This window comes from Crocodylus siamensis, chromosome 3 (genome assembly GCF_052110815.1).
Source record: "Crocodylus siamensis isolate JL-2025a chromosome 3, ASM5211081v1, whole genome shotgun sequence".
NCBI lineage: Eukaryota > Metazoa > Chordata > Crocodylia > Crocodylidae > Crocodylus > Crocodylus siamensis.
The window spans coordinates 3641546-3664117 of record NC_143397.1 but is presented as its reverse complement, the minus strand read 5'-3'; the positions used below and the strand labels follow the sequence as shown (position 1 = coordinate 3664117).

Sequence of the window (22572 nt, the reverse complement as noted above, 5' to 3'; positions counted from 1 at the left end):
CGGGTCTTAAACTCTAAATTAGGACCTCTTGAGCACCAAAGGCGAGGTGTGAAGTTCTGTACTGGTTTTACTGATGCAAAACCCCAGAAGTTTTTCTGTTCTTTAGTTGCTTGTGGCTAGTTCAGTAGGGAATCTCGGAGGCAATTTACTGCCATTGCAAACTGGAGTAGAGATTGTTCATCCAGCAGTGCCCTTGAAAGTGTTCCTGCAGTTGAAATTTTCTGTGGGAGATGGATGCTGTGGCGGTGTTTTAACTTTGATTAATGATATTTAAGCAGAACGATAAGAAAGAGATGGAATACCGTGTGCTCTCTGGGCATAGGCAGGGTTAGCTGTTAGAGGCATAATGAATGCCATCTGGTGCCCTGCTAGTTTTCTTTGTCACTGGATTAGCAACAGAGATGTAAGAGAAGAGAAACAACCCGTGCTAACGCGCTTGGTAATGCATCTAACCTGTCACTGTTCCTTGCTGCGTGTAAGATGGTGTGGCTGTTAGAAAGCAATGACTGTGCTCTTTACCCTCGTATCTTGTTTTTCTTGGCAGTATGACTTCTCCCTGGAAAAGAAAACCATGGAGTGGGCTGAAGAAATTAAAAAAATCCAAGCAGCTCAGAGAGAAGCTGAACAGAAGGCTGAGGTAGAAATAGCTCATTCAAAGGCCGCTTCAGAGGACAACAGCAAAATGGGCTTCTCTGAGGGACCTTGCCCGGGGGCGCTGCCCCCTCCCTTTAACCCCATTCTTGCTAGTCTGCAGCACAATAACATTCTCACCCCCACCCCTGCCAACAGCAGTGCCATAAAGCAGAAGGCCCTTAGTCCACCCTACCCAAAGGCAGATTTCAACCCGGCAGACTTCGAATGTGAAGAAGACCCGTTTGACAAACTGGAATTAAAAACCATTGATGACAAAGAGGAGCTGAAAAATATCCTTGAAATCCACGTCGGTACTACTGGGCCAATCGTGGCCCAGCTCTTGGACAGTGGCCTCCCCAAAGTAGGGCCCGAATCTGTATTACAAGATCCAGAAGTTCTGGCATCCATAGAAAGGGCCACCTTGGACTTCAAACCCCTTCACAAACCGAATGGCTTTATTACTTTACCACAGTTAGGAAACTGTGAAAAGATGTCCTTGTCTTCCAAAGTGTCCCTCTCCCCTATCACGTCAGTGAGCAATATCAAATCTCTCTCCTTTCCCAAGCTCGACTCTGACGAGAGCGATCAAAAACCCTCGAAGCTGACGAGCACTTTCCACAGCACTACCTGTCTCCGCAACGGCACTTTCCTTGGTTCTTTACAGAGCTGTGCTCAGAGCAGAGCTAGTGAACTGAACGGACATCACGTGGTGGGTCTTTCTGCTTTAAATATGGACAGTGGCATGGAGACGTCGACAATATCCTCTTCATCCAGGCTGCCTTCCCTCTCTGGGCCAGCGGTTTGTACAGAAGAACAGACGTCTCAGCCCACAGCAACCACGGTAAAGATATTAACATGGTCAGGGGAACTGGGGCCATCAGCTTGAGGGCTGCACGTGATACCTTTTTAACATGTACTCTCGGCTTCCCTTTGATTTCTGTCATCCCAGTGTGGGCTGTAGTTCCCAGCAGGCAGTGCAGTAGGTAATTCACACTGATCGGATCCATATGTAGCACTGAATTTGGGGAGTTATATCCCCCTCCCTCCCAAGACTATGTCACTGCTCTGGATCAAGACAGCTGCAATCTGATTTTTTGGGGGGGAGGGGGCAACTAAGTTCTTTCCCATCTCCTGGCAAGTAGCTGGAATTGGGCCTGGTTTGAGAAATGTAGGATACCGGGAGTTTGGGAATAATAAGGCTTTTGTTGCACTGCTCTCTTACGCTCTGCCGGTCCCTTTGGAATTGGGGGGTGTAGGTTGTAGCCATGTTGGTCTCGGGACATAGGCAGAGAAGGTTCTTTGGGTAAATCCTGATACCTTTTATTAGACCAACTTAAATAGTTGGAAAAATTCTTCTTTGTAAGCTTTTGGGTACAAATGCTCTTCAGGCAGGGGAAGCCTTCAGAATTGAGACACTTACTCCTGAACTACCGTGGTGGGTTCAAACAAACTTTTTCTGTAAGTCTTATGCTAAAACACTTCCCATGATAACGATGGGGATAATTGGCAACACGTGGCACACTTTAGATTGGCGTTTCTCAACCTGTGGGTCATGACCCAAAAGGGGGTCGCAAGACTATATGAAAGGGTTGTGAGCAAACTTTAAAAATGGGTTTAAAGGAGAAATGTGGGGAGCCGTGGCGTTTCCCTTGCAGGCTGGCAGTCTGCAAGGGGCTGCTTGGGGCCTCCTTGCCCTGCATACTGGGGGGGCTGGGACCTGGGGGTGGGGGGCACTGGGTCAGGGCTGGCCATTGATGTTTACAGATGGGTCCCAGTACAAAAAAGGTTGAGAAACCAGTGCTTTAGATGAATTAAGCAATAAGGCTTGCAGCTCAGGAGATGGACGGAGCCTCTCCACAGAGTAAGACCAGCCCAAGCACTAGCAAAGCAGACGTCCCCTGCCCACCTCTGCAGTAAGGTGTGCTCACAGCGGCCCTTCCTGCAGTGGGAACAGTTTATTCTTTTTCCATGTGAATCCCGTTCCATTTTTTTCATAAGTGAAATTGATAGTGCTCTAATATCTGGTTCTTGCCTTTAGGCGCAAGCTTGAATGGGTGCCCAAGCAGCCCGAGGTTTCCATTACAGCGGTGCACATTGAGAGCAGTTGCCAAGGAAAACTTCCTCCCTGTTAGAGCAGGGGAGAGCGGAGCTCTGTGGGATGATGGGGAGTTCCCTCCCCAGAGGGTGTCAGGCAGGGGCTGGCCAGGCATCTTTGCAGGATGGTTCAGGAGCAGCGAATTTTGTGTGTGGGGTTGGACTAGATGTCACCCTTCCAGCCCTTCAGTCTAGAGTCCCTTGCTCTGAGGGACCGACAGGACTGTAGCGGCTGCCGCCCGGCACTGTAAAACAGCTCGGAAGAAGTACGTTGCAGAAGCCCAGTGCTGCCTGTGCTGCGGGTTCTCAGCCGTATTTTGCTCAACCCTATTCTCCCGTCAGGACCTCCTAAAAATGTAGGCTGAGATTTTTTTTCAAAGAATGTAAGATTTGCCCCACTCATGGAAACAGCACATCCCAGGTCCATAGGCAGTCCTGAAAGTGTCAGAGTGGAAGCCTGAAACGTGTCCTGGTGCAGGAGTTTCAATGGGACATCCGTTCGGAGAGATTCGAGGATGCCTGGTGCCACCAAATAAATGCCAGGGCCCCCACCCAGAGCAGAGTGCAGTGCAGGAAGAGGGTGCCCAGCTCTGCTCACTGCACTGTGGTCTGCACGGTCTTGAAACCAAGGCTGTGAATCTTCCTGGAGGATCAGACCAGTGGGACTAGCACAGAGCCCTGGTATTTCAGAATGAACTCATCACTGGTGTGCAGGAAATGGTTGCATTTGGCAGTAGAAACAGAATTGCCCAGAGGCTGAAAGCAAACAGCAGGAAAAGAAGTGTCCAGTCCATCAATGCCCTGCTGCCGTTCAGAACGGTTGCTTTGGGGGCATTATTCATTTGTCACACCTCGTGATCGTGATAACTGTTTTGACCCACAGCTGAGCAGTATGTAGCTATAGGGAGCTCAATACCAGCGGAGACTCAACTGACTGCAGCTCCGGTAGCAGGTAGGGTGGGGATGCTGCCATCCCTGGGCCCAGCTGGGCTAGGAGCTCCCTGCAAGGGACCCAGGGGGAGAGGCTGCAAGGGAGCAAGAACCAGGGCAGCTCGATAGTTGGATCAAGGGAAGCTTCTCGGCCTGGACACCTGCAGGGAGGGGGACTGAGCTCTCATCCTCTGGGACTGGTCTACAACAAACCTTCTCTTGGGCAAAATATTTGTGTGCTTGGGAAATAATCTGCTAACCTAACATGTCCCTTCCCTTTCTAAGAGTCTGGACAATACACAGGAGATAGCTTCCGGTTTCTGTGCTGTGGTCTCAAGGGCTGGGGGGGGGATATATTTTTGGTGAGTTTGGAAGTTATTCTGTATGTCACTGGATGCAGAATTAAATCCCAAGTGTCAGGAAAGGGGCTGTAGGAGCGACAGAGAGAGGGGTTTCGGGTAGCACTTGCAGCTGAGTGTCCCGGGTGGTTGGGAATAGAAGGAAAAGAGCCCTGCCTGAACCTCCAAGTCTTGGGCTGGACAAGTCGGACCCTTCCAGGATGTGGCCGGTTGATCGGTGTGGATTTGTCAGCTGTTCCATGTTGACTTGTTCTCTCTCCTACCAGAGAGACTTCAGCAAATGACCCTTTTTAAAACCAGACTTCCCTGATGCTGAACAAGCTCCTCCTGCTGTAGAAGGTGCTTTCTCTTCCTCTTCTGCCTTGAGCACTTTATACTGACCTCTGTATTCGAGCCTTGCAAGGGTTCTCGGTCTGATCTCCACTGGTTGGTGCACAAAGAGAAATGGGGAAACGGCTGATGAGACTGGTTGCTGTGGGATCAGGAGAGCAGAGCTGCCGAGATACAGTAGCACGTGCCGAATTTGTGCATGTTGGTTTTGCTTGGTGGGCTTTCTGCATGATGATGGCTGAGGTTTCTGGCCTGCAGGCATTCGGGGAGTAGCAGGACACGTACTGGATCAAAATGTCTGCAGGGAAAAAGCCAAGCCAGGATCCCGGAAATCCACTATTGGTGCAGGTTTGTGGCGGAGGGGAGTGCGAGCTGGCGCTTGTGCCCAGTGGCTCTTTGACACGCTCATTCTGCTACTGCTCCGTTCCTTAAAATCCTAGCATCCTCCTTTTAGTTCCTTCTTTGCTGGGGATAGAAACCCCATCGCCACATCGCGGGTGAACCTCCTTCCTAGTCACACTCTCGGGCTCTTGCTTGTGCCACGAGTGGCATGTGAGTGACGGCTGAGGCCCCAGGCTGGTGCTTCCCCAGGGCTGGCCCAAGGGAGGTGGCAGGGGCTGACTTCTGCAGCTCGGGCTCTCCAGGGCTTGTCTTGTACGTAGTGAGACCAGTCGTTAAGGACTGTCTCCGCAGCCCTGCAAGACGGAGCTGAGCTATTAGCTGCTCTTCCAGGTAGCTTCAGATTTGCTCCACACCTGAGGGGAGGCACCTTGTATGAGGAGTCGCAGTCCATGTGCTCTTGCATTTTGGAGCTGTCCTGGTAGTACCTGGAAAGGTGAGGACCTGTTGGTGGGCTCAGGGTGGGGATGTCCTGGCGACAGCAGTTGTCGGAAGGGCCCTCTCAGTCCTCCCATCTCCCCCGCTATCCCCCAGACTAGGGGAAAGGCTGCCGAATGGATGTGGTCAGGACTTGATGGGAAGAGCCAGTCCCCTGAGCCCTGGATTTGGTCTGCATGGCTACTGTGGGAGGATCAGAGAGGCCTTGGTCTGCAGCTGTATCAATGGTCTATCCTAAGCTGCTGGTAACCACTGACGCTGTGGCGTGTTCAATGCTTTCTGCCCCTAAACCAGGTGGTACTGTGACATCCAGTGGCCAGGGACTCGTCCGGAAAGCAGCAGTACCTGTGCTGGTTGCTCTGAGAGCAGACATCTGGGTGGAGGTGGCTCACACGTTCAGATACAGAGCTATCCCCAAGGGACTGGTGTCAGAAGAGACTCCTTCTGTCTGGCCAGCACTGACATTAAATTGGGAGAAGCTTTTCTTTTCAGCGATACATGCAGATATAATGATGGCTGGATGGTTCCTGTGTCTCCTGCTGAATTGTTATGAAATGAATTGATCTGAAAACTACCTTGGGAGGGCTTTTTGTTTTGAAAAGGCCCGAACATTTTGAAGGTTCGTTTCCCAATGTCTGTTGTGGAGCAGTTTCCTTCTCTGGGACTAAAATAGCATTTTCAAGTGGTGCAAATTGAACCACTTGCTAATGTCTCGACCCAGATCTGTTGGGCCCAAATGGAAATTGTTTTTCTTGATATGGCCAGTGACCCAGAGACTCCATTATTTGCCCAGCTGGACACTGAAGTGATACCAGCACTGAATCAGTGGAGTTGAATTTTCTTGGGGCGTTTCTGATGCTGGAATGGTTCGTTCAGAGCAAGTGAAGTGAAACTAAACTGTGTGATCAGGGTGCTGCTCGGTGCCTTTCTTGTTTAAAGGCTTCTTGTGAGCTTTTTTTGTAACTCGGAAGTGGCTGAAGCGCGGGTCGGATGCAGCCCAGGGCCGTTACCGGCTTTAGCACAGCAGCATGGGCTGGGGGGAATCCAGGGCATGGTGCTGTCTCTAGCCAAGCGCACTTCAGCTTTACTCGGTTTTCTTTCGCGTCTGCACATTGCACTTCACCAGCGAAGGGGGAGCTGCTGGAGCTCCTCCAGAGGGAGCGCAAGCAGGAGCATCCCCGCTCCCAGAGCCCTCTACCACGTGTCAGTAGGCATGCTTATTTTCTTTTCTAAGCTTTGTCAGTTGACTGGGTAAGAAGCCCCTTTGTACAACACATGTGAAAGAGGAGAGAAACTTTAAATAATCTAGTCTGGAGCAGCATTACTCCAGCCGGGGTCCGTGGCAAACTGGTGGAGGGTATTCAAGAGATGGGGTGAAAAGGAAGCAAAGGATTTCGCCTCTGCTGGAAGGGTGGCAGTGAGGTTGCAAGGTGGCCGCAGCGAATGTGAGGGGTGCCGTTTCATCATCTGTAACGCAGAATCCCAGGGGGGCACAAAACAAAGCAAACTTAATGTGGGGGGTGTGACCCAACATAGCCTGAGACGGTGTGGAAGGACAGCTGGTCGGTTCCTGGCACTTGATAGACAAGTGCTCCTTGGCGACTCAAGCTGCCGGTCAAGCGAATGGAGGCCCAGTGGGTGTTTTGAAACAGTTCAGGGAAACCCAAAGCTACTTTCTGGATGCTGGGATGGGGAAAGGCTGAAAACAGGTTTAGAAATAGTCGAGTAGGAGTAAGTGGCTCGTTTCCCTGGGCCTCGTGGCTCCGTGCAAAGGGGTAGTGTGAACAAGCAGCCTTGCTGGAGCGTACTGAGAACGGACGGGCATAAAAAGTATTGTATTATGGTAGAAGTCATTCTCTCACTTGGACACTTTCTGAACAAGAAGAGAGCAGAAACTAAGGGTTTGAGGATGGGCCACAAAAGTTGGCCAAACCCTGGGTAGGCCTCCAGATCTTAAAAGTAGAAAAATTTGGGGAAGTTTTTAAAGACCAACATGGTAGATGAAGAGGAGTGCTTTGTGGGGTAGAGAAGGCAGCGGTAGATGCTTGTCTGTCTCTTGTAATGCAAAACGCAGATGATGTCTTAACTTAAGTTGTTTTGAAGACCGGGGTAGACAGAGGCTTGGCTGGGATGATGTAGTTGGGCTGGTCCTGCTTGGAGGAGGGGGTTGGACTAGATGTGACCTCCTGAGCTCTCTTCCCACCCTCCTTGTCTGTGATTCTGACTTGAAACCAGGGGAAGGAGATGCCTCTTGTCCCAACAATCTCCTGAGCAAGGTTTGTGCTATACAAGACACTGGAGAGGTCAGGGACATAATAGGAGTCGGGCCTGTGCTAGCTCGGATAATGAGCATCCCAAGTTGCATTAGATTAAAAACATTTCAAACTCAATGCTTGCAAGAGACGTGAACTCTCCCGTCCTCTTTGGGCCCGAAGCCATGCACTGGGGTTGGAAAGAAACTTGTGAGCGCTCGGCGGGGACACGTGATGGGGTTTCTTACCTCTCTTCGTCATTGGTGCATCCAGCCAGTGGCCTAGGATGACTGTTCTTATGCTCTTCCATGAGTAGCTCTCCTGCTCCCCTCTCGTTGTGAACTCTGCCCGCTAGCATAGTGCACAGCCCGTCCATCTTCTCCTCTCTGTCTTGTTTGCTAGGTACACCTGGACTACAAGGAGACAGAGCTCCCTGTGGTAAGTTCACTCACGAGTGTGCTGTATGGTGTTTCGGAAGGAGCTGTGTTCTGAGAGCCTTCCTTTGCGTGGAGGAGGTGAATGGCATGTGTGTAAGAGGCCCAGTAACCTGCCAGGACACGAGGGATGTTGCATGTTTCTTAACCTTCTTCCTAAGGACAAGAGTTGTCCGTTTATTTCATCACTGACCTGGTCTCGTTATAACCCAACATTGCCGCTCCCTGGCCGGCTGTTGCATGAGTTAAGCAAGTGTGAGCTGACGTTAAACTCGGGTCACATTTGGTTCCTCTCTCTAATTAAAGTGCAAGGCAGGGCAGGGTGGCACCTGAGAGGCATAAGTTTTCATAGATGACAGATGCTGGAGCATCTAAGTATCTTGTCACCTGCAAAAGCTATGCCTGTTTGCATGAGTTAGTCTATAAGGTGCTGCCCTGCCTTCTGCCTGGCTTCAAACTAACACGGCTAACTACATCTCTCTGCCTGCGGAAGACCAAGTAGAGAGAGGAAGAGGGTGATGCCTCAAGGAACGTGTTTTATGCTGGCGGGTTCATCCCAACAGCAGTTTCCCAGAGAAAACGGGGAAGCTCTGCTGCTTGGTTAATTTTTAAAGCAAGATCAGATAAAGCCCTCAAGAAGGCTGCAGGGAGCAGATTGTCCTGCCCTTGCCAGGGAAGGGAATGGCCAGCTCAGTGCACTAAGGCTTGTACTTGGTTTTCCACTACTAGGTAACACACCAAAACTTCCCCGTGTCTGAAGTGCCCAGTAACACCAGCTGCACCAAATGGTCCAGTGGCTCTACTTCTTCGGAGCTCCCGCAGGCCCTGTCTCCCAGTGAAAGACAATGCGTAGAAATGGTTGTCAACATGGGATACTCTTACGAGGACGTCATGAAAGCCATGAAGAAGAAAGGACGGAGCATAGACCAGGTGAGAGCCCTTCCCCGGTGGGGGGGGGGGGGGGGGCCCAGATGTGGTGCCACGTTTGCAGGCAGACTGAATCTTGGACTTAAAGCTAATTCTCCCGGCCCGCCTTGGGGCCTGGCACCGTCTGTAATACGGGCGTTACGTGTAGAGAATTGCAGGCGAGAAGCTCGGGGGTCACAAGCAACAAGGCAAACGTGTGTCTTGGCCCAGGGCTGTCGCGCTTCAGACATGACGCAGCCCTTGGGTCACCACGTACCCGGGGCCGCTCTGCTGACCCTGCTCTCTCCCTGCAGGTCCTGGATTACCTGTTTGTACACGGACAGCTGTGCGAGAAGGGCTTTGATCCCCAGCTGGTCGAAGCAGCTCTGGAAATGCACCAGTGTTCAGAGGAAAAGGTGAGGCTGTCCTGGTACGGGGTGAGGGGGAAGTAACATGGGGCAGGAAAGTGGAAGGCTGTTGTGCAGAAGGTTTTTCTCTGGTGATTTCCAGACTGTGCCTCTGCCCGTGGAAGTAAATGCACGGAGAACCTCTGGCTTGGGAGCAGTCCTGCCCAGATTCAGAAATTGCTTTGCTGCTGCACCACGTTTGTGTCAGCTGAGCCTCTTGTCCGCTCTAGCTGCCTCACTTGAAGCCTTGAGGCTCTGGCTGAGCTGCTGTTGCAGAGGGCTGATTTTCAGCTGCAGCAGATCTCAGAAATTTGTTATAATGCCAGACCCTAGGGAGCAAAGCCGTCCTGCTAATGCTTGCTGGGCAAAGCTGGCCTCCTTGTCCAGGTTGCAAAGATTATTTCTCTCTAAAGATCCTGGCACATGCATCTAGGGCAGGATTGTACCCTCACGTGAGCTTTGTGCATTCTGCCTGTCCCCATCCAGGTGTTGCATACAGACAGCTGGTCCCTCCCTGCCACGCATGTACACTCCTGCTGCTCCATACTGCCTCCCCACCTCTTCCCTCGGTTCCTCCTGAAGCTCTGGCTCAAACTTTGTCACTAATGGCTTCACCCAGACCCTGGAAACAGTCCCTGCCTTGGGTACCTCTACCTGAAGGAAGGCTGCAGTATGGTGGAGGAGAGCAGGGGAGTTACTGGGCCAGGAATCCCTGCTGGGGTGGTGCAGTGGCGAATAGCAACCTAGGCTCAGGAACTGGGCTGATCCCACCAACTTCTGAGAGTTGTGTGACAGCCAGGGCCATTACAGCTCCCCAGCTTGGCCCCGAGTGCCTTCTCACCTTCTAAACAAATGTGGTCACTTCATCCCTTGCTACAAAATTGCAAGCAAAGGGGGAAGGGTTTGGACACCCCTGGCCACTGGGTGTTCCAGACTATTCCTGTCCAGCTCGCGTAATACCAATGGCCAGACGTGCAAGGGGAGGTCTGCTAGGTGGCCTCTGAGAAGAGGGTCTTGGAGGCTATTTGAACTGAAGCCCGTCTGGGTCCAGACACGGGATGGCAGGCTGGGATGTCTAACACATGCACCGTTTTACTGCCCACTGGCTTTGGCGAAGAGCCGCCATGCTGTTGGGTGCGAGTTCTTCTGCAAGTGGAGCTAAAGCTCCCTAAGCTCGTGCCTGTGGGAATGACGTGATGATTGGCCTTTTTGTTCTAGCTTGTGTCTGGAGATGGGCTCAGCACTATTCTCGGGACCTGAGAGTATCGCCCAAATCAAAGCAAGTCCTTCCTTAAACTGTACGGTTCCTCCCAACGTTGACCGTCTCTCTTTGTCTCTTTTAGACAACAGAACTTCTCCAGCTAATGAGTAAATTTAAAGAAATGGGCTTTGAAGTGAAGGACATTAAGGAGGTCTTATTATTACATAACAATGACCAGGACAATGCTTTGGAAGATCTAATGGCCCGTGCAGGAGCCAGCTGAAAACATATCCCTGGCTTCCAGGAGCATGCCTCCTGGGGGAGGAGGCCAGCCCCTGTCACTAGACCCCTGGCACCTCATCCAGAGAGTGACTTGCTGTTTGGGAGGAAGCCCTGCCTGCCACGTCCATTGGAGAGTACGGCCGAGCGAGCCCAGCACACGTCGCTCCAGAGCTCTCTCCCCACTGCTGGGAGCCAACTGTCTTTAAGTAAATTTTTAAGTGCCCTTTCCTAAGTTTCCTTTTCCAGCTTGGCCACGGAGAGCTTAGACTGCCCAACCTCTACTGGAACTGTACATAGTCAGACAAAGCTAGGATTTTTTTTTCCTTTTGTTGCACTGGATTTGGACAGGAATTCAAAGTTGGTTCTGAAACTAGGATGCTTTGGTTCTTTAAAGCTGCTTTCACGGTGTCTGCTTGTACTGGAGCACTGACTGTACCGCAGTCTGACTGGAGTTTGACCTTGAGTGCAATGGGTCTTTCCCTTGGCTATTTTGGGTTGAAAGTTAGTCTGCAACTTAGTGAAACACTGGTTCCCGAACTGTCACTATGCATCAAAAAGAGAAGCTGTTCCTCCTCCTCTTGGGTTTTTGGGGGTTGTTTTTGGCCCTTGCAGCAACCAGTTCTGCCAAGCATAAGTCTCCAATACTTGAGAGATGTGTGATTTCTGTCCGAACAGGTAAGCTGTGAACTGTACCTGGATCTGGACCAGCAGTTGGTTCTCAAATTGATGGGGTGAGAGCTGGGGCTCTGTTCTCAATCCCCCAGGTTTGTAGGTTATTTAAGCAAATGCCCTTCTAGGAAATCAGTTTTTTAAAAATAATATTCAGTGTGAAGCAGGAGGTTTCTTTCAAGCACTTTCTTTAAAAACAATATATTCACTGCATTAGTTCCATTCTCTTTCACACTGCTGTAGAATGACATACTCTTAACATCTAGTAATAGAAATCAGTTTGGGGTTTGTTTTTGATAGTACAAAGTGTATTATGTTGTACATTGTTAAATCTAAATACATAAAATATAAACAGTCTTGATGAATCCTTTAAAGTAATTTGCTAAATATTTTGATTCTGCAGAAAGAACTACTAATAAAACCCTAAAATGGAAACCCTGCCATCCTGTGTGCTTCGGCCTCGGCAGATGTTGCAAATCTAATCTGTCGTATTTAATCTAGTTTTAAATTATCCCTGTCTGGATGAATGGGCAGTTCGTGCCATCCAGAGCTGTTGTCCTGGGCAGTTTGCTGTCAGGTGGGTAACAGTGAAACGGAGCAGAGTGATCCGAGCCATGCTTGCTAGCTTGCAGCGGCTATGAGCATAACCTTTACAATTGCTTTGAAGTGACTGAGGCAAGAAGTGGATTCTGCTGTCAAGAAATCTCCCAGGCACAGGCTGGCTCCAGCTTGCTGGCGGGGAGTGGGAGATTATAAATGATGTCCATGAAATAAATCTGCCATTTCGGGTATCCAGCAAGCTGCACTAGAAACAAAACGGCTAATCCAGGATCCCTTCAGTGTGTCTCCATTTTTTCTGTGAGACTTTTTGCTCCCACGTGTTCCCCTACCCGGCTTCTCTCCTGCTGCTCAGTCCTGGCTCTTGGGCCAAAAACCTGAGGAAAGGGCAGTGGAGGAGCTCGGAGAGAAGTAAAGGAAGGTTTCTTGGCCTGCAACCAGGAAGTTCACTTCCAGGAGCAAGACACGGGTCTCCTGCCTGACCTCCCCTCCCTACGCAGCACACCCACACCAGTAACCCCTGCAGTAAGTGGTGGCTCAGAGGCTACGTGTTCACAGCAGCTGAGGAAGCGAGCTTGAGGCCCTGCTCTACACTTCTGATTTCCTTGGTCTAGAAGGTGCAAACCTACCCTGCCTTCTGCCTGCCTCAGATTAACACACCCAGCCTCTCTACCAGTTCAGTGTTGTGGCTGTGAAAGCCTAGAAGCCCTATTTGGCTGGGGGGAGATGTTTGGCTGTGCAGTGGGGGCTTTGTAGGGGGTGTCCTTTCAGGAGGGTGCATGCAGCTACCTCTCGTTGCACTAACTGACTCCTGCACGCAGTACGGACCACATGATGCACCTGGGAGCAGACAGGGTTCCTAGCATGGGTCCCGCCCCAGCTTTCCTGCAGGGGCGGTGGGTGGTCATCTCCCTGCACGTTCAAGACCTTGCCATTCATTTCTGATTTAGCCTAGAAGGTGCAAATCTATCCTGCCTTTTACCTGCCTCAGAATAGCATACCGAACCCCTCGGCAAGTTCAATGACATGGCTGTGAAAGCTTAGATGCCCCTTCTCCATGGGGCTGGTGAGACTCCCTGGAGGTGCCACTAGCTACACATTCTGTTATTTAAAAGGCTGGAGTCATGCTGCTGGATCCAGGTGCCCATGGAAGTGCAGGCTGCGGGGTGGGGTGAAGGGGGGCTGACTTCTACCCCTTTGCCCCACAGGAAGTTCCTCACTTTGGGTCAGACACACTTGACCAGAGCCTTGCATAGTAAATGCAATTTTAATTTAAATACAGTAAACTAAGCAAAACACTCCCCTCTTCTCCCCACCAAGGTCCCCCAGGTATATTATTAAGGCCCCGCATTGCATTCACATACAAAGTGACTTTCAGGTCCTAGTTTGCATCACTGGACACAGTCAGGCTCTGTTCAGACTTCACAATGTTGCCCCCAAAGCCCAGCCAGTTCCCCACCCAATTCACAGACCCACACAAAACCAGGCTGCGGTAGCGGCAGAGTGGTGACGGTATCAACTCCAAACACACTTAGCAAGTAACAGCGGAAGACCTGGGTGGAAGATGAGTGCTTCTGACAGTGGCTTGTGGGGTCACGGTCCTGGTTTCCTTTGTAACTGGAGTGCAGCTAGGATAACAAAAAGGTATTCACTCCTTTGATGGCATCGCTGTTCATATGTAACCTAAAGCATCTGTGCTTCAAGGTTTAGTGCCTCGGTTTCTCCATCTTGTCCTAGTCCTTTGCATGAGGCAGGGGAGTGCTGCACCCCTCAGCCCTGTGTGAGTCCCAGAAATGAGGTAACTTCTCTTGACCCAGCTCGAGAAAACTGCTGGCTGACCCTGTAACATCAGGCGGCTGTTTCTCTCCAGTTCTGCAGGCTCCCAGGGTGCAGGTGCGCCTGGCTTGTGAAATGCTTCCGAGCCGTAATCCCTTCCCTGCTGCAGGAGCGAGGTGTATGATGCAGCAGTGCTGCTCGCATGCCAAACCCCCTGCCTCTGACTTGGCTGCCACCTCGACAGATGGAGGGTTCCCCCGTTTGTCGGCACACTCCCAGCTGCACGGTGAGCAAATGGCCAGGTGGGTTTTATGCTGCACATATAGAGAGTGGCCTTCAATAAATCACTGGGCTCCCTGTGAACACTCAGGTCTGAGCTCTGCCAAGCCCGTCTTCAGAACTGCTTCCCCTGGGATGTAGCAGTGTGGGTTGGTACCGGCTTCCAAGACGAGCCGTGTCTCTGAAGCCCCTCTGCTTCCCACACTGCGTTTTGCTACCCATTGCTAGCCACCCCTTACATCTGGCCAGAGGAGCCCCCTCCCTTCCCACCTCCTTTTGCTAGTTCCACACTGACCTGCCAGCTAGTAGCAGCACTTCAGACACCTGCATCCTACCACTGTGCTAAGAGGGGGCCTGGAAATTCCTGCAGGATATTGGTATCTAATGGCTTGTGCTTCTAGCACGTCACTGACTGCTCATCTGCTGTAGCTTGGGCTCACTGCAGCACAGGAAAGTCAAAAGTCGCTGACTTCACAGAAGAATTCAGTGCAACTTCCCTTTTCCCTACAAAGGAATTGTAACTGCAAATCAGCCCTGCTGTCTGGAGTCCCCACGTGCAATCTGCCTCAGCTTCCCTAGCAACAAATACGTCTGAGGCGTGACACGATGCCAGGATATAAAATGGGTGCTTTCTTCCCCGTTTCTAGTGGCTTGCTCCTTTGAGGAGAAGAGAAGCAGTGGAAAGCCAGCAGGTTTCCTGCTGACTTTAGGTGTGATTTATGTTGCCTGTTAATCTGGAATCAGCTCAAGGACGGTAACTCAGAGCTTGGAATGAATGACCGACCGGGTGCTCAGCTCCCAAGGATAATCCACTCGACTGTGGGACAGGGACCTGCCAGGGAAAAGGATGGTGGAGCTCTCTGAAGAGCTGCTGCATCATTTCTTGTTGCTTTGCTCTTCTCTTCTCTTCCTGAGCATGGCACTGAAGCTGTTCCCTTTGCAGAGCCCCAAACCTCTAGCTCATGTGAAAGGAGCTGAAAGGTTGTGGGGACTCGTGTTGGTGCCTGCTACGGGCCCAGGCTTCTCGGTGTAGAAGACTGGAAGTTCCCAGATTCTCAGAGGACGCTGGGTTTCTTTGCCCCCGGCATCTATAGCTACCCATGGTATTTTGATCAGGCTGCTCTGGTTACGTGCACCTTGGCAATGGGCATGTGAGAACACAAGAGCTGAATGTGATTGCTCCTCAAGCACCTGATCTTAGCTACTTGTTCTTTAAGGTCACTTAAGGCTTTGGCTGGTTGCATGTGCTTGCAGTTTGTGGACGGGATACAGGCGGGACCCATCCATAGCGAATTTGCAGGGGTGTGGTTAATAGCTTGGCTGTTCTAGGTCCAGCTCCCTGCCCTGGGGACCAAGGGTGCTAACAAGCGTCCAAACCCAATTCTCAGGAACTGGAGGTTCCCACAGCTGCATCCGATGGGGAAAATGAATTCTGGACATCTAGGTTTGACCTAAACGGGGCACGGCAGAGTGAGCTGCAGCAGGGTACAGCTCAGACACCCTGTGTGCTGGTCAGTGAAGACCCTCTAGAGCAGCTGGCAGAAAAGCAACATGATTGTCCAGAGAACTTCCAGTGCGTGTCCTCTTGTACCTCCACCTGCTGACCCATCGCCCTTAGGGGCGTTAGCACTGAGCTCTCTCTAGAAGCAGTAAAGCTACAAACCAATCTCATCTTGTCTCAATTTTTATTAAAAATTTGCCTTCTGATTTATTCCAAGCAGCTGTTCCCTCCCGTTTTCTCGCCTTCTTGGACAAATGCTGTTTTCTTGGAAAGCTTTTGATTCTTTCTTTTCACTGACTTGTAGGCTTTCAAAGCACTTTTTCTTGCTCAGTTACTTTCTGGCAGCACAGAAGTGCCTTTAATGACTGGTGTGAATCCCGTTCTTCATGAACCCTGTTGCTGCGCTGCGTGCTACAAGGCTGCCGAGTTATTCCTCTGAAGCATGTGGTCTCACCGTGTAAAGACACCATGTAGAAACACAATGCTGTGGGCTTCTGTCAGGTCTTCAGACCGTTCATTTACCTACAAATCTCTCAGTGCACATTACAAATACATGCCAAACAAAACAGCAAACCCCAACCCAGCCCTCCCGTTTGCTGCAGAATACCTGACACCCCCAGATGAAACCACAGCTGCTTGCTTCCACAGCTGCTGAAAGCCTGCCATGGATGCAGCCACGGGCGGGCTAAGACGACGTAGCTCTCCGCAGCATGGAGTTGGCCCTGGGACAGGCCAAGTAGAGCTGAAGCTGGGCTCGCATGCTTTGGATGCACTTGGACTTCAGAATCAGGATTTCATCCAGGTTGCTCACAAAATTTTCAAAATCCTAGGGAGGACAAAAGATCAACACAGTCAGCATTGGGGAACAGGGGGAGTGGGGATGGGGAATCTCATCCTCCTAGCCTGCGAGTGCTGAGGAGAAGAGCTGCAGCAGGCAAAGAATGCAGGTTTCTCATCCTGGTCCCAGCATAACAGCATTTCCCTAGGGAGGTCCTGAACCTGAAGGGGAACGAAGCACTTCTTGCAAGAGTCCTGAGAGCCCAGATCAGCTAACTGCTGCTCCCAACCTTGGGGGCACATGGGAGCCAAGGGTCTGATGTGCCCCCGAGGCTGGGAGCCCTGAGCAGCGGGTGCCCAGCCACACATTCAATTTAAGGCGTGATGGGAACCAGCCATAAAGTTCTTAACCAAAATTTGTTTAAGACATGGTTAATGATGCCTGAAGTGTAACATCTGCCAGGGGCTTTACTGCCCCCTCAGCCTTCTGACCTGCGGCCTTCTGACCTGGAGCGCCAACCAGTCCTGTTAACCTTGCTCTGCTGTAGCTCTGTGAAGGGCCAAGTGAGCTCAGAGCCGCTGGAGACTCCAGATGACACCCTGTTCGGCAAATCGTCTTTGCACTGTATAAGTGCTAGAAACTTGTGTTGAAAAAATGACATCTTAATTCTCCATTAATACCAGGGAAAGATTCTTCCTTGCCATTCAGGGGCAAATGACTAGATTTCAAGTCCCTCTCCACCAAGGATAGAAAAGATGGATAAAACCTTAAGTTTTACAAAAACCAAGGGCTGCCACAATGCCTCTAGTCCACCTTTGTCGTCAGTGCAGGCTTGCTGAAGTAATGGAGTATTTGGATGGCTTATTCTGCCCCTTCCCAAACATCCCAGATGCACTGTTCAAGAACAAAGCATCAAGTTTAGCGCATACCAGGAGTCTCAGGTACAGGGCTGTCAACTAGAAAACACACCAGGCTTGCCATGTCGTGGCTGCCCATCTGAGTCCCCTGAGGCAAAGCCCCCTGCAGCAGTGCTTGCAATTTGTATTTGGAATACAACTGGCTTTGACAATACACGAAGCGTGATCTTGGAAAGCCATCATCTTTGAAAACTCACGGCAATCAGGAGTGGTCCCAGATGTTTGGAAAAGGGCAAACATAGTGCCCATCTTTAAGAAAGGGAAGAAAAAGGATCCAGGGAACTACAGACCAGTCAGCCTCACCTCAGTCCCTGGAAAAATCATGGAGCAGATCCTCAAGGAATCCATTCCTAAGCACTTACCGGAGAAGAAGCTGATTAGGAAGTCACCAGGGATTCACTATCTATGCATGAGGAAGCACCCGTGTCTTATGGGTGCACTGATTTTCGTTTACTGACTGTATTGCAACCCAGACGCTAGTGACTAGGGGAAAGAAACTTAACGGTGGGGGTCTACTACAGACCTCCCAACCAGGGAGAAGAGCTTGACCAGGAATCCTTGGGTCAGCTCACAGAGGTGGTGAAGGCTAAGGATGTGGCAGTCATGGGGGACCTGAACTTCCCAGACATCTGCTGGGAAGAGCAGTCAGCCAGGTCTGACCACTCACGCAGGTTCTTGGCCAGAGTGCAGGACCTCCATCGAACCCGGGGGGGGAACAGCCCCACCAGGGAGACGCCTTGTTGGACCTAGTGCTGGCCACAGGTGCTGACCTGGTGCGGGGGCTGCGGGTGCTCGACCCCCTGGGTGACAGCGATCGTCGCCTGCTGGGATTCACCATCCAGCACAAGGTGGCAAAGGCATGCAGTAAGGCAACGGCCCTAGGTTTTAGGAGGGCAGACTTCAACGAGCTAAGGAGGATAGTTGGAGAAGCGCTGAGGTCCTGTGGGGGAGGGGACCCGGGTGTCCAAGGAGAGTGGTCGCTCCTTAAGGAGACGATCCTCCAAGCCCAAAGGAAGGTAATCCCGACAAGGATCAAAGGGAGCAGGAGAGCACACAAGCCTCCGTGGCTCACCAAAAGCACCCGGGAATGTCTCCTTGCTAAAAAGGAGGCTTACACCCAATGGAAAGAAGGGGTCATCACCAGGGAGGCCTATTCTGTAGTTGCTCGGGGATGTAGGGGGGCAGTTAGGAAGGCCAAGGCAGAGATGGAACTGGGACTGGCTTCCCAGATTAAGGACAATAAGAAGTCCTTTTTTAAATACGTAGGGGGTAAAAAGAAGGTCCTGGGTAATGTGGGGCCCTTGCAGGACGCGTTGGGAAACTTGGTCGTCACACCAGACGGCAAAGCTAACATGTTTAACGATTTCTTTGCCTCCGTCTTCCTAAGTAGGGACCAGAACAGTCACCTCCCTGCTGGGCCCCCCTCGGGCCCTGGGGCAGGCACACCTGGGCCACGGGTTAGCAAGGATTTAGTTAAGGAGCTTCTGGAGGGGTTGGACGTATTCAAGTTAGCCGGCCCGGATGATCTCCACCGTAGAGTTCTAAAGGAACTGGCCGAGGTCATTGCAAGTCCCCTGGCACGGCTTTACGAGCATTCGTGGTGCTCTGGTGTGGTGCTGGAGGACTGGAAGAGGGCCACCGTGGTCCCCATCTTCAAAAAAGGCAGGAAGGAGGACCCAGGAAACTATAGCCCGGTTAGTCTCACCTCAATCCTAGGCAAGCTGTTTGAGAAAATTATGCTGGCGCACATCCAGGAGGGGCCAGCAGGGGACTGCATGCTTAGGGGCAACCAACATGGGTTCATCAGTGGCAGGTCCTGTCAGACCAACCTGGTGGCCTTTTACGATCAGATCACCAGATCGTTAGACGCAGGGGTAGCAGTGGACATCGTCTTCCTGGACTTCCGGAAGGCTTTTGACACTGTCTCTCACCCTGTTCTCATTAAGAAACTGGGGGGCTGTGGTGTAGACACCCACACAGTCAAATGGGTCGCCAACTGGCTGGAGGGCCGCACCCAGAGGGTGGTAGTGGATGGGTCCTTCTTAACCTGGAAGGACGTGGGCAGTGGGGGTCCGCAGGGCTCGGTCCTCGGGCCCGCACTGTTCAACATCTTCATCAGTGATTTGGATGAGCGGGTAAAAAGCACCTGTTCAAATTTGCTGATGACACTAAGATGTGGGGGGACGTGAGCACACTTGTAGCCTGTTGCATCCTTCCATCAGACCTAGACAGGTTACAGGGGTGGGCGGACGAGAATAGGATGGGTTTCAACACAGGCAAGTGCAAGGTGATGCACCTGGGGAGGAACAACCGGCACCATACCTACAGGTTAGGGAACTCCCCTCTTGTCAGCATGGAGGCGGAAAGGGATCTGGGAGTGATCATTGACTCCAAGATGAACATGGGCCGGCAGTGTGGGGACGCGGTCAGGAAGGCCAACCGTACCCTGTCCTGCATCCACAGCTGCATCTCGAGCAGGTCCAGGGAGGTGATCCTCCCCCTCTATGCGGCACTGGTCAGGCCGCAGCTGGAGGACTGCATCCAGGTCTGGGCGCCGCACTTCAGGAGGGATGTGGACAGCATGAAGAGGGTCCAGAGGAGGTCACTTGCATGATCAGGGGGCAGCAGGGCAGGCCCTATGAGGAGAGGCTACGGGACCTGAACCTGTTCAGCCTCCACAAGAGAAGGCTGAGGGGATCTTGTGGCCTGTTATAAACTAGTCAGAAGGGACCAGCAGGCACTGGGGGAGTCCCTGTTCCCCCCGAGCACCGCCAGGAGTGACCAGGAATAACGGTCACAAGCTGGCAGAGGGTAGGTTTAGGTTAGATATCAGGAGGCGGTACTTCACTGTCAGGGCGGCTAGGGTCTGGAACCAGCTTCCAAGAGAAGTGGTGCAGGCTCCGGGGGTGTTTAAGAGGAGGTTAGATGAACATCTAGCTGGGGTCATTTGACCCCAGTACTCTTTCCTGCCATGGTAGGGGGTCAGACTAGATGATCTGCTCAGGTCCCTTCCGACCCTACAAACTATGAAACTTGACAAAGCTTCCAGGGAGACACGGAACCACTCCGAGTGGTCTGAGATCCCTGGTAAGATAAGGTAAAGGTATAAAATTGCTCAGAGCTGGCCTGTCAGCCTCTCCTGCCAGCCAAGGGCTGGGCAGGGTGGAGAGCAGCAAAGGCACAACAGGAGGGACAAGGCGGACGCTGGGAGCACTGGCAGTTGGACCAAGGAGGAGCTGGTGACGGGGCGTCACTGGGAGACATTTACATGTGCTCCCCAAGCACTGGACACTTACCGCTGCTGCCACCTGCCTGAGCAAGCACTCTTCCTGCAGATGCAGGGCCGCCATTTCATCCAGCTGCTCTTGATGGGCTCGGATCACAGCCTGCCTGGTCAACAGAACAGAAAATCCCTGTGGTTACACAGCTTGTTCTCCCCCCCGCATGCTGTCGGACACTGGCAGTTCTCTAAAGAGAGGGCATTTCAGCTGAGATGGCCCTGCCACTGGCTATAGGGAGGCAAGATCTTCAGAGGGTGTAAAGTGATAGAACTTGGACTTCAATTGAACCAGGCCAGTTTCTGTCAGCTGAGGATCTGACCCAAAGTGTTTAAGCTTGTGGGTACTTCAACTGTAAATGCTGTTTAACGTATCTTTGCAGTGCTGAAAATTACAGGAAGAACAGTCTGGGACCCAAGACTTTAACTGATGATCACCGACCCAGGAACTGCACCTGCTAGCAAACAAGAAGGCAGAGCAGAGACCTCAGCACATGAACTCTGCATTTATACAGGGCTGCAGTTCTCAGCAGTCACTTCCTGCAGTAACTAGCCCCAAGCACAATGCAGCACGGTAGTTTAGGCTGAAGGGAACAGTCAGAGGTAACTAAGAGATCTGTATTGAGAGCAGTGGCCAGTCTCTTGGCCAGTAATAGTGTGTGGCAACTCATAGCACCTTTGATCAGGTGAGAATCCAGGAGCAAAAAAATGAGGGGCACCATCTTTAGGTTATGAACTGGGACGGGGAGAGGCAGGGACATCCTTTAAATACGGTGTGGATGCTGCCCCAGTTCACTTCTCCAGGTGAGCCTCCTCCTATACAGAAATACCGCTTTTCTCTATGTGAGCTAAGCCATAGCTGGACTCTCAAGTGTGGCGCTCTGAACTAGTCAGTCTAGCGAGGTGCCACTTTGTTCTGCCTTCTGACTGAGCCAGATCCTGGAGTGCTGGCTATGTGTCTGGCAGCGAGAGGACAATGTTCAGCCTTTGCTATCCTGGAGCACTGTATCAGGGACTTTACCCCTGGTTAGCTGGACTTGCTGTTTCCTATTTGTTTCTGTGGGGAGTGTGACGACCAGAACCAGAGGAATTAATAAGCAATAAAATGTGCTTCTTGGAGGCATTTGGTGTTTTGCCTAAACAGGTAATATTAGTTAATATAAAGCTTGTAAGTTTGTAAACCACAAATGTAACTTGTCTGTCATAAGTTTAACCAAAATGATAAATCAACTGCTCATGGAACTGACTGGGCCCCATAGGCGAAGCTGTAGCTGTGAGATTAGCTGACCTAACAGTTTCTGCTCAGGGTTCAGCCTTGATGATAAAACTGGATCTCACTGCCTGGCACACCCAACACATTCCAGGAAAGAACATCCCAAGAAAGCATATTCAAATGAAGCCTAAAAGGGATTGGGGAGTAGGCTGGGCAATGTCGATTTCAAACCTAAAGGTGCTGCATCATAATTTGCTTATTGGATAAATCCAAGTTTGGGTAGTAACCTTTTATGATAATTTTAACACCTTTCAATCCCATAGGGTAACAGCTATAGGGCAACATTATGAGTGGCTCTGAGGCCAACAGAGTAACATAAGACTAGGTATAAAAAGCACATGCATCAGATGACCAGCAAGAAGGAGGGAACAGAACGGTCATTTCTGTTCCACGCCCAGACCCCGGACTCCTGGTGTGAGTGAGGATCAGATCCTGATAAAGGGACCTTCCCCAGTAACCCTCTGACAGCATGGATCGGGGATGCCTGACTTCACTGGAATCACTTGACTTGTACCTGGCATTCAGGGACTATTGATAATTTGCCAACTCATGTCTGTCTATCTGTTGTTTTGAACAGCCCAGTGGCTAATACTCTTGCAGTGCCCAGTTGGCCTGCGACAGAATTGATCTATCTGTTGTTATTATTTACTATTAGCTCTTGAATACTGCATTGTCTGCGTATTGTATTTATCCTTCTGTTAACTGTTGTGTGTGTGTGCAAGCTATAATAAATTTACCTTTATTTCACTCCCAACTTTGCCTCCTTGATCTGAAACTGAAACAAACAGCCCAGTTGGCCTGTGATAAAATTGATACGCTCACAGTGCCCAGCTAGCCTGTGACAGGGGAGGCACTACTTACCTGACCTCAATATGCAAC

General features: G+C 51.2%; 2 protein-coding genes across 12 annotated transcripts in view; one reads left to right on the top strand and one right to left on the bottom strand.

Annotated features, from left to right (window-relative positions):
* The window catches only part of UBAP1 (ubiquitin associated protein 1), a 56058-nt gene extending 33593 nt beyond the window's left edge, over positions 1-22465 (top strand). The window contains exons 4-8 of one of the 3 annotated variants that reach the window (XM_090037594.1): positions 545-1474; positions 7838-7873; positions 8599-8799; positions 9090-9191; positions 20804-22465. In XM_090037594.1, the coding sequence (XP_089893720.1) occupies positions 545-1474; positions 7838-7873; positions 8599-8799; positions 9090-9191; positions 20804-20809 (1275 nt within the window). In that variant the 3' untranslated portion in view covers positions 20810-22465. Of the gene's footprint in view, positions 1-544; positions 1475-7837; positions 7874-8598; positions 8800-9089; positions 9192-10400; positions 11224-20803 lie in introns of those variants that run through there. The other 2 variants (XM_090037592.1, XM_090037593.1) reach the window with 2 other exon arrangements.
* The window catches only part of KIF24 (kinesin family member 24), a 43107-nt gene continuing 33680 nt past the window's right edge, over positions 13146-22572 (bottom strand). For 8 of the 9 annotated variants that reach the window (XM_090037583.1, XM_090037585.1, XM_090037586.1 and 5 more), the window contains one exon: positions 19131-20533. In XM_090037583.1, the coding sequence (XP_089893709.1) occupies positions 20161-20533 (373 nt within the window). In that variant the 3' untranslated portion in view covers positions 19131-20160. Of the gene's footprint in view, positions 16275-19130; positions 20534-22572 lie in introns of those variants that run through there. The other variant, XM_090037591.1, reaches the window with a different exon arrangement.